The 11,168-nt window shown below is 42.3% G+C and overlaps 1 protein-coding gene across 5 annotated transcripts in view; it reads right to left on the bottom strand.

Moving 5' to 3' along the window:
* Positions 1 to 11,168, bottom strand: part of LOC137299528 (rho GTPase-activating protein 45-like) — a 178,131-nt gene that overhangs the window by 7,262 nt on the left and 159,701 nt on the right. For 3 of the 5 annotated variants that reach the window (XM_067968335.1, XM_067968332.1, XM_067968334.1), the window contains exons 17-22: positions 10,851 to 11,017; positions 9,103 to 9,291; positions 8,423 to 8,560; positions 5,438 to 5,652; positions 3,632 to 3,887; positions 698 to 800 (exon numbers count right to left, since the gene is read on the bottom strand). In XM_067968335.1, coding sequence (XP_067824436.1) covers positions 698 to 800; positions 3,632 to 3,887; positions 5,438 to 5,652; positions 8,423 to 8,560; positions 9,103 to 9,291; positions 10,851 to 11,017 — 1,068 coding nt within the window. The remainder of the gene's footprint in view (positions 1 to 697; positions 801 to 3,631; positions 3,888 to 5,437; positions 5,653 to 8,422; positions 8,561 to 9,102; positions 9,292 to 10,850; positions 11,018 to 11,168) is intronic. The other 2 variants (XM_067968336.1, XM_067968333.1) reach the window with 1 other exon arrangement.

Below are 11,168 nucleotides of genomic sequence, written 5' to 3'. Positions count from 1 at the left end.
CCTGGGAGATCAATTAACTCAAGGATCGAACCTGGGATCTTTCTAGTCTGCATGCCTCAGTTAGTCACTGGATAAAACTATTGAACCATTGTGGGGGGGGGGGGGGGGAAACCTATAGAAATCAATTTCAAAGAAACTTGAATCAAACTACATTCACTAAGTGGGGCATTGGCAGTAAAATTGGACATTTAAAAATCTTTCCTCCAAAGCCATGACATGCAATGCATGTGTACATGTTAACTGCCATGTGTGCATAGTATTGTTTAGTAAATCTGTAGTTTGCCTGGTTAGGTACGAGCAAATTCATGCAATAAAACACACTACACTTTTGGTTAAGTCACCTATGTGGATTTGGTGTAAGGAATTGACACTGAGCCAGGCCACAAGTGGAGCAAAAGGTGCAAGAGTCCTGAATAGTCTACCAGTGCACTGAGTTGAAGTAGCTGGGAATCACCTTTCACTACTTCTTCTGACACTAAGCAAGTTATTTCACCATGATAAGAATGTTAGGCTGAATTTTCTGGCCAGATTGGGCACTTGGGTCAGAAATCCATCTTGTTGAATCTCCACCCATGATGCACTGTACATGATGTTCCAGACAGCCTACAATACTCTTGGCCAAAATAAAGAGAGAGCATCATTTTAATATTATATTCAATTAAAATAAGGTGAGCACGTCTGTTTGCACTTTACTTACCACAGAGTGGATCAGAGTACAGCCTGTCTGTGTCAAACTCCAAAGTCTCATCGAGGTGAGGCAAGTCACTCCCTGATCCCACTCTTGCTCCAGAAGACCCTCCCTGAAACACAGACTTAATTAATGAAATCTCAGGTAAAATATCTTCTGTAAGGTCAATATTACTTAGGACAAAAACATTAGCCTATAAATTACTGTTGGTGATAGTAACTGAAGAATGCTAAATGTGTTCGGATGATATTCTCTGATCATATTTTAATATAGACGTCAGTCCAGTTATTCTAAATGGGTTTGGTTATTCTAAATGGGTTTGGTTATTCTAAATGGGTTAACGACTTTGCTAAAATAGAACCATAGGAGTTTACAGCACAGAAGAAGGCCATTTGGCCCGTTGTGTCTCCACAAGCAACTAGCTAGAGCAATCCAAGACTAATCCCACTGCCCCACTCTCTCCCCCTCTCTCTTGCATCTTCATTTGCTTCAAATGTTTATCCAATTTTCTCTTAAAAGATGCAATGGTCTCTTCCCCAACCATTCCCTGTGGCAAAGTATTCCATGCTCAAACAACTCTGTATAAAGACATTTCTCCTAACCATTCTCCTCACCCTCTTAGTGACAATATTAAATTGATGACTCCCTTCACTGACTTCCCCACCAGAGAAAATAGTCTTTCCCTATTCTATCAAAACCCATCATAATTTTAAAAATCTCTATTAAATCTCCTCTTAGCCTTCTCTGCTGCAGTGGCATTAGTCCCAGTATTTCAAACCTCTTCTTGTAACTATAGTTTCTCATCCCTGGCATCATTCTGGTAGTGGACAAAGAAATGCCATAAGAACACATTTAAAGTGTTTGCCCACTAATACTGGCAACAGTAAAATCTGGACCAATGCGTTTACAACAAAAGAACAATATTGAACTTAAGTATTAAAGTATTGCATGCATCAGACATGAACAGTACATCACTTCTACAGGAGACATACATTCTGTGTATGCTATTTATATTTTAAAAATATTTATTCTTGGGATGTGGACGTCGCTGGTGAGGCCGGCATTTATTGCTCATCCCTAGTTGTCCTGAGAAGGTAGTGGTGGGCCTTCTTCTTGAACTGGTGCAGTCCGTGTGGTGAAGGTGCTTCCACAATGCTGTTAGGTAGGGAGTTGCAGGATTTTGACCCAGCGACAATGAAGGAATGGCGATTAATGTCCAAGTCAGGATGGTGTGTGACTTGGAGGGAAACTTGATGGTGATGGTGTTCGCATCTGCTGTCTTGTCCTTCTAAATGGTGGAGGTCGCGGGTTTGGGACGAGCTATCAAAGAAGCCTTGGCGAGTTGCTGCAGTGCATCCTGTACATAATATATACTACAGCCATGGTACGCGATGGTGGAGGGAGTGGATGTTTAAGCCAGTGGATGGGGTGATGATCAAGTGCACTGCTTTGTTGTGGATGGTGTTGAGGTTCTTGAGTGATGATGGAGCTGCACTCATCCAGACAAGTGGAGAGTATTCCATCACACTCCTGACTCGTGCCTTGTGGGTGGCGGAGAGACTTTGAGGAGTCAGGAGGTGAGCCACGCCACAAAGTGATCAGCCTCTGACCTGCTCTAGTAGCCATGGCATTTACGTGGCTGGTCCAGTTCAGTTTCTGGTCCTTGGTGACCCCCAGAATGTTAATGGTGAGGAACTCAGCGATGGTAATGCCACTGAATGGCAGTTATATTCATTCGACTTATGAGAGAAGTTAATTCCATTTCCATCACTACCAGGGTTGTTTGTCTTGTTCTCATTTACCATTTGTTTTAGTGTACTGGGACAGGAGATGAATATTGGTCACATGCTAATTATGCTTTGTTAGATAGGAACACATTATAAAGCTATCTGTAACTCAGTACATAAAGAGTAGATAGAAAATAATTTAAATAGGCAGTGTCACTGAATTATAGAGTTTTCAGATACACACAAATACTGGAACAACCTCTTACAAGTGTATTTTTTGTGTGCTGGTATTATAATTGCATAGTCCAGTTTGATGAAGGAAATCCTTGAAGCAAAATTAAGGTCTTAAAATTGTGCTGTACGATGTTAGTGTACAAACACTTAACATTTTCATGTGAAATTCCTTTGCCTACTGTTTTAATGGAAGTCCTAACTCATTCAGAATAAATAAGATGACTTTCACTAAAATAGCATACAAAGGAATTTCATACAACTCTGCTAATATCGCAGTGTAATTTCAAGTTCTGGGTGCCTACTGCAGGTGTTAACAGTAGAGTGACTTCACTAGTGACTTGGAAATATATCGCCGTTCCTTCATCGTCGCTGGGTCAAAATCCTGGAACTCCTTTCCTAACAGCACTGTGGGAGAACCTTCACCACACGGACTGCAGCGGTTCAAGAAGGCAGCTCACCATCACCTTCTCAAGGGCAATTAGGGATGGGCAATAAATGCTGGCCTCGCCAGCGACGCCTACATCCCATGAACTAATAAAAAAAACTATTGGCTCAAAACTATTGTAATTACTGCCCCCACTCCCAACAATTCTTTGTGTACTCTGCGAGGCTGAACACACAAGGCTTTATATAGTCCGGAATAGGACACTTCCAGTGTCCAATCATAGATCCATACCTATATCATGTTGTACATCACACACTGAAAAGTCTTGGATCACATGAATCAATTACAGTCCTCATAACAATTAAACTCATGCAAGTTACTCAACGGGTCACAATGAAACAGTTACATGATTACATGGCCTCCCACAATGAAATGGAAATTTCCCGACTGTACGATTAACCAATTCTTAGGGAAATCGTGTGCTATTCCAGACCAGTTTATAATTGAAAAAAATAAACAGATTTTACCAAAGAATTCCACATCTGCAATAAACAGTACAGTTCATTACAGCTTTCACATTTTGGAGAAATGTCTTACCGCATTGTAATTATCGGTTGGTGATGCTTCATCTACAGTATCTTCATCTGAAGGCATACTAAACTCTGCTTTAGCTTCGAATATGTTTGTGTAGAAGACAATTAAAGTTTCCACAATACGAGCCTGATGAGGGTAGTCAACAAGAGATGACAAGGACACGGTTGCCTCTGTAGGCCTGGGCCTCATCAATGTAGGCCCGAATACAATCCCAAGGTTACTCGGAGACATCTTATTATGTTGTTCAAGTTCTGAAATTCTAAACATAATGGATATACATTACTCAATGGACATTGTCAGAAGATTGACATTACAATATTTTTATGCACTACTGAAAAAGGGAGAGATTGATAAATCAGGTAACAATAAATCAGTTGCAATTTCCGGTGCATCTCTGCCCCTTTAAGGTCCCTCATCAGATCTTCTGGCACTGCAGAATGCATCCCGAAGCAGCACCACCAGGATTCTGCTCTCCTCACTGAAGGGCTCTCTCCTGACGGTGGTAATCCTACCACGAGTCCACCATGTATCTCTATTGAGACCCAATCTGGAAAATGAGTCGATGCTAGGGCAGACATGAAGGGGTGGGTGGAAGTACCACCCCAATGAAACTCTGCTTTAAAGAGGAGAATTTGGGCCACTGGCACTATTTCCCCTGGAGAGGAGAAGGAGATTTAATAGAGGTTTTTAAAACTATGAAGGGGTTTGATGGGGGGAATAGGGAAAGACTATTTCTTCTGTCTGGGGAGTCAATGACGAGGGGTCAGCAATTTAAAATTGTTACTAAGAGAGTGAGAGGAGAGTTTAGGACAAATTTCTTTGTACAGTGATTTACTAGAGCACAGAATGTAGACGAGGCAGAGACCGTTGCACCTTTGAAGGACAAAATGGACAAGTCCAAGCCTATGGGGTGACAGCAGGGCAGTGGGATTAGTTTTCAATTGCTCCAGCAAAAGAGCTAACACCACTAAATCACATGGGGAACTCTAATCAATTAATCCTGTCAATCTTCTGTGTCTGCTAGTTATGACTAGACGAGTTTCAAAATCCAGATTATGGTATAAATCTGATTATAATTTTTTGACAGTGTTTTAAAGATGATGGTGTCTGGATGTTAGAAATTATGTTAGGGATGGGAATTCAGTTTCGGCTTCAGTGCTAATCTGGTGATCCAAAGGTCAACTTTTGGATTCCTCAATTAAATATGCTAAGGACACATTTTAAGTCTGACTCATAGTTTATTCAAGACTTTTATTATACTGATTGCTCACATGTAGTCTGGGGTTTGGAGCACCTTTGGATCTTTAGCTGCTAAGATGGTAAGTTTAACCTGGCCTGTCCTTTTAAGGCTGTTGCTCAGGGACTTTCTGTGGTGAAGCAGTCTAAGTAGGTACATTATGATGTCAATTAGAGGCTAATTACTGAGAAAAGTTTTTTTTAAGTTGGCGACTGCTCATAAATCCTGTGGGAAAGGTCAGGTTATCTAGACCAGATAAAAAACTGCAGGGGAATGACGAGCTTCCTTTTTTTGTACTTTAACACTGTAAAGTGTGACATCTGACACAAGTGTGCACATAAGATACAATACTATTTTAATATTTATTATAATAGACCATACCGAGATATGCACACACAACAGCAATACTACCTAAAGAAAAAAACAATTAAAGCAAAAAACCTCCCGAAAAGGTAACTGACAAACACAGCCTAATAAAACTTATACTTCCTCTTCCCCTCATCACCAATAGGCCATGGTTAAGGGTGCACTTAGCGACTGCCTTATGGAATATTTGCTGTGTCTGGACTCACCTGCTAAGGTGTCTGATGATATACTGCAGCGTGGCCTTGTTTGCAGATGGCAGGTCCTTCAGCAGGTCTTTCAGTCGTAGCACAATCAGCATGGACTCCTTTTCGATTGGTGAATCTTTATTTCCTGCATCCCCTTCCCCAGCGCCATGCAGGCTTTCTTTGGCCAGGCCCATCAAATCATTATAGAGGCGGAACAGCATAATAGGTTCTGGAAGCTAACATTAGATACTCAGATTAGTTACTTTGATTTTAGAATTCACTAGCCTTTTTGACAAGGTCTATGGACGAGTAATAGGGTTGCCAACTCTGGTTGGACGTATTCCTGGAGGTTTCATTGCATGACCTCCTGCCTCTATCCACCCCACCCCCACACTCTCACCATTGGTCACCCGACATGTCCATCCTCGTGGTGTACCGCCTTCCTACACCAATCGGAAAGAGAACAGACTCTTCATTCCCCGACTGGATGATTCTTGACTGTCGGTCAAACAGACTTTTTTTTTCCCATTTCCAATATTTTTATAACTAGTAAACAAAAGTGTTCAAAATTTTTTTTTAATAACACAATTTTTTCTCCTGGGTTGCTTGCAGCAGTGTCCTGGAGATTAGTGTTTAATTCCTGAAGACTCCAGCGCAATCCTGGAGAGTTGGCAACCCTAACGAGTAATAGTTTATGAAAATAATTCAGTCTTATTGACTAATGAGCAGGCACTAATCTGCAATGTGATCTGCATTCCAAGAACCAAGTTAGAGTTTTGTACGTGGTACTGTGCATCGTCTGTATTGAACCATCTAACATTAAACTGGAAATGGCTATTGCGATGAATGTTTAATGTATTTGTATAACAAAACAGTGCAAGCAAATACTTATAAGTCATGTTGATTGCACTAAGGATTAACTTTAGGGGCAGGTCACAAATTTCCTCTTTTTTTATCTCTGAACGCGTGAAATTCAGAATAACAAGGGCCTGCCTCTCAGGATTTATACTAGGCCAAGGACCTTAGAAAAGCTAATTACTGCTCTCTATGTTTTTTTTTTATTCGTTCATGGGATGTGGGCGTCGCTGACGAGGCCAGCATTTATTGCCCATCCCTAATTGCCCTCGAGAAGGTGGTGGTGAGCCGCCTTCTTGAACCGCTGCAGTCCGTGTGGTGATGGTTCTCCCACAGTGCTGTTAGGAAGGGAGTTCCAGGATTTTGACCCAGCGACGATGAAGGAACGGCGATATATTTCCAAGTCGGGATGGTGTGTGACTTGGAGGGCAATGTGCAGGTGGTGTTGTTCCCATGCGCCTGCTGCTCTTGTCCTTCTAGGTGGTAGAGGTCGCGGGTTTGGGAGGTGCTGTCGAAGAAGCCTTGGCGAGTTGCTGCAGTGCATCCTGTGGATGGTGCACACTGCAGCCACAGTGCGCCGGTGGTGAAGGGAGTGAATGTTTAGGGTGGTGGATGGGGTGCCAATCAAGCGGGCTGCTTTATCTTGGATGGTGTCGAGCTTCTTGAGTGTTGTTGGAGCTGCACTCATCCAGGCAAGTGGAGAGTATTCCATCACACTCCTGACTTGTGCCTTGTAGATGGTGGAAAGGCTTTGGGGAGTCAGGAGGTGAGTCACTCGCCGCAGAATACCCAGCCTCTGACCTGCTCTCGTAGCCACAGTATTTATATGGCTGGTCCAGTTCAGTTTCTGGTCAATGGTGACCCCCAGGATGTTGATGGTGGGGGATTCGGCGATGGTAATGCCGTTGAATCCAGATTATGGTATAAATCGGGGAGGTGGTTAGACTCTCTCTTGTTGGAGATGGTCATTGCCTGGCACTTATCTGGCGCGAATGTTACTTGCCACTTATGAGCCCAAGCCTGGATGTTGTCCAGGTCTTGCTGCATGCGGGCTCGGACTGCTTCATTATCTGAGGGGTTGCGAATGGAACTGAACACTGTGCAGTCATCAGCGAACATCCCCATTTCTGACCTTATGATGGAGGGAAGGTCATTGATGAAGCAGCTGAAGATGGTTGGGCCTAGGACACTGCCCTGAGGAACTCCTGCAGCAATGCCCTGGGGCTGAGATGATTGGCCTCCAACAACCACTACCATCTTCCTTTGTGCTAGGTATGACTCCAGCCACTGGAGAATTTTCCCCCTGATTCCCATGGACTTCAATTTTACTAGGGCTCCTTGGTGCCACACTCGGTCAAATGCTGCCTTGATGTCAAGGGCAGTCACTCTCACCTCACCTCTGGAATTCAGCTCTTTTGTCCATGTTTGGACCAAGGCTGTAATGAGGTCTGGAGCCGAGTGGTCCTGGCGGAACCCAAACTGAGCATCGGTGAGCAGGTTATTGGTGAGTAAGTGCCGCTTGATAGCACTGTCAAGAGTTAAGTTATGAGGAGAGATTACACAAATTGGGGTTGTATTCTCTAGAGTTTCGAAGGTTAAGGGGTGATCTGATCGAAGTGTATAAGATATTAAGGGGAACAGATAGGGTGGATAGAGATAAACTATTTCCGCTGGTTGGGGATTTTAGGAGTAGGGGGCACAGTCTAAAAATTAGAGCCAGACCTTTCAGGAACGAGATTAGAAAACATTTCTACACACAAAGGGTTGTAGAAGTTTGGAACTCTCTTCTGCAAACGGCAATTGATACTAGCTCAATTGCTAAATTTAAATGAGATAGATAGCTTTTTGGCAACCAAAGGTATTAAGGGATATGGGCCAAAGGCAGGTATATGGAGTTAGATCACAGATCAGCCATGATCTTATCAAATGGCGGAGCAGGTGCGAGGGGCTGAATGGCCTACTCCTGTTCCTATGTTCCTAATATGAATGCAACAGCATTTAGAAACAGGAAAAATAAAAAATGGTAAATTACAATAACCGTGTCAGTGCAGCTTAGAGATGTTAATAGAAGGTGTGTAGTTACTTCTGGACAAATCCTGATCAAATGAGACATTGCACACCAGCTTTTTGAAACTAAAGATTGCTAATTACCTGTCGCAGGTATAGCTTGAGTACGTTGCTGATGTCATGAGGCGAAGCTTGTGAGAGTTCTACCAGTTCCTTTCCATTTTCGAAAGCCTGGCACAGCTTCTCAACTCGGGTCTTTACACCATTGACGCGATAGATTCCCTACAAAACGCAACGTCAAAAAGTCAAATGTCAAGTTTTCCCGGGTGTGCAATAACACAAGCCATCCTTAATCCTACGTAACAGGAAGCAGAAAGTGAAACGGTGGAGACAAGAAGGAGGTGGGGGCTTAGTGAGAGAAAAAGGGTGGGAGAGATTGAAGACAAAAAAAATTTAAGATCAGAAAACTGGAAGAGACAGTAGGTAGGAAAATACAATGTTGACAATCTCATTGTTTTGAGGTAAACAATCATATAAAATGACAGACTATGGCCCTTCAATAACTATGTTACGAACTATTAATGAGTTCATCTGAAATTTTTCTCTCTGTAATTTTACTGGAGGTATTAACTTAATTTCACTGCTAAAATATGAAAAGAATCTCAGATATATGCGTGTACCCCAAGGAGTAATTTTAGTGCCTTTTGAATAATCTGTTAATTATTTCAAACAATCCTTCTTTGAATGCTCTGATTTTGATATTAATGTGGAGGCTTTGGGGCTGGTTTTCAAAGTCTGCTCCTGAATGCTGAGGATTTACTTACTTTCGTGCTCAAAGCCCTCCTCTCAATCTCAGAGATGCACTTCTTGATGATGAACGGGATTCCATCGTGACTGTCGCGTGAGGTCTGGGTAAAGTCCCTGCCAAACAGCTGCAGCTTCCGCTGTAACTTCTTGTGTCCGCATTTAATTGCCAGTGTCTCCAGACACTTCTTGTGACAAGCCAGATTGCACTGTAGGGTACATTACATCATGGTTAGTAATTGGACAAATTAGCAGTATATTCACTTGAGGGGAATTAGTTTGCGATACTTGTTAATCTGTGTCTCACTTATACAACATTTTGATTAAAATTATCCTTGTGAAATTTCTGTATGTGGCATTATCAGGCCACATGTGCTATAAAGCAATGTTTTATTGGTAATATTCTTTTTTAATTTTATAAACTTACCTATATGGTTTATTCTCTTGTCCAATGCATCTGGGGAATGCTCGGTTCCCAAGAAGTAAATAGAGGAAATGTGGGCAGAGACCCATGATGCCGGGGCTCTGCCCACTTTACATTGCCCAGTTTGCCCTGCAAGGGGACCTGCAGCAGGCACAAGCGAAGAGCAGTCATGGTAATGAGGTGGGAAGGGGAGTTTCCGGCCCTCCCCCCTCACTTTGCTTTCCAACACCAAAAAGGAGTCCATTTTGAGACGTGCTCAGAAGAAGAGACCCTGTTCACAGCCCTTCTCAGATTGGAGAGGAACAAGTAGCAAAGATCAGAGGACCCATGAAGGCAAGCTCCATTTTCTTTCAGGGACAGTGGGACAGAAATTAGTGATGGAGACCTTCTTGCTGCTGTTTTTGGACCATATGTCTATCAGAAAGGAGAAGTTGTAATCTGATTCCAGCCTTTTATTTATATGTAAGGGTGTTCTTATACTACAGATAGGGGAAGTGATCACAACATCCTGTGACAAACCCCGTGAATTGCCATAATGACCTATGCACAGCACGATTTGCTGTTCTAGTACTGCAATTTTGCATTAAAAGTTCCGCATTGCAAATTCTGGCTTCTGAATGGATGTGAGTGGTAACAGTTCACTGGCTCAGACAGGTACCAGTATAAGATCGCTCTCTCTTTAAAAAGATACACAACTGGCAATACCGAATTATTGTTGCTTAGTCAGAGAAAGCCAAGAAAGTACAGAGCTCCACTCACTTATATCCAACAACTGGCTGGATTTTAATGTTAGAAAGAAAGAACGTGAATTTATATAGTGTCTTAATCATGCCTTTCAGGGTGTCCCAAAATGTTTCACATCAATGAACTGCTTAGAAGTGTAGTAACTGTTACATTGTAGGTAAATGTGGCAGCCATTTTGCATGCAGCAGCTTCCACAAACAGCAGAGAGACGAATGAGACAATTAATTTGTTTTGGTGATGTTGGTTGAGGGAAGAATGTTGACTGAGACATAGAATGGAGAGACCTTCCTGCTCTATGAATAGTTCAAAGGGATCTTGAATATTTATCTGAACAGGCAGACAAGGCTTTGCTTTAACGTCTCATTCAAAGAACATTAAGAAAAAAACGAATGGGACAGTCATCTGTCTGTTAACAATAAAAAGGTTAAAAACCCATTACATTAGTGCAAAATGTGTAATGTAACTGGTGTAAAGGGTTCACAAGATTATTTATTGTGGAGACAATGATAGAGCTAAAGAAAAACCTTTACATGTTCTACTGAATAACAAAAATCATGGGATTCCACAGCTACTTTAGTTCTCTGATTCCATGTTATTTACCTCCTCACATTCAGCCCCCTGGAAATATACGTAGCTGTCACATTCTCTGCATTTTGATGGTGTACGAAGTTTCCTGAGGCGATGCGTTTGTGCGGCCTTCGAAAGGCCTACACTTTTGAAAGGGCCAGTAGATACCGCTATTTCTGGAGCCATCCCATTGATACCTGCTTGAAAATAAATCACCTGGCGGTGAAATAAATAGCAACAGACAAATTCCTTTCAAAAGTCCGTACTGGCTGCTCTGAGTTGGATGAAACGCGAGCAAAGACTGCAGCTTATCTTTATGTAAAATTGCTTCACTGCAGTTAATTTTGGTTG

The sequence above is a fragment of the Heptranchias perlo genome, chromosome 29, assembly GCF_035084215.1.
Source record: "Heptranchias perlo isolate sHepPer1 chromosome 29, sHepPer1.hap1, whole genome shotgun sequence".
Classification (NCBI taxonomy): domain Eukaryota; kingdom Metazoa; phylum Chordata; class Chondrichthyes; order Hexanchiformes; family Hexanchidae; genus Heptranchias; species Heptranchias perlo.
The sequence above is the reverse complement of the archived record's forward strand: the minus strand, read 5'-3'. Positions and strand labels throughout refer to the sequence as shown.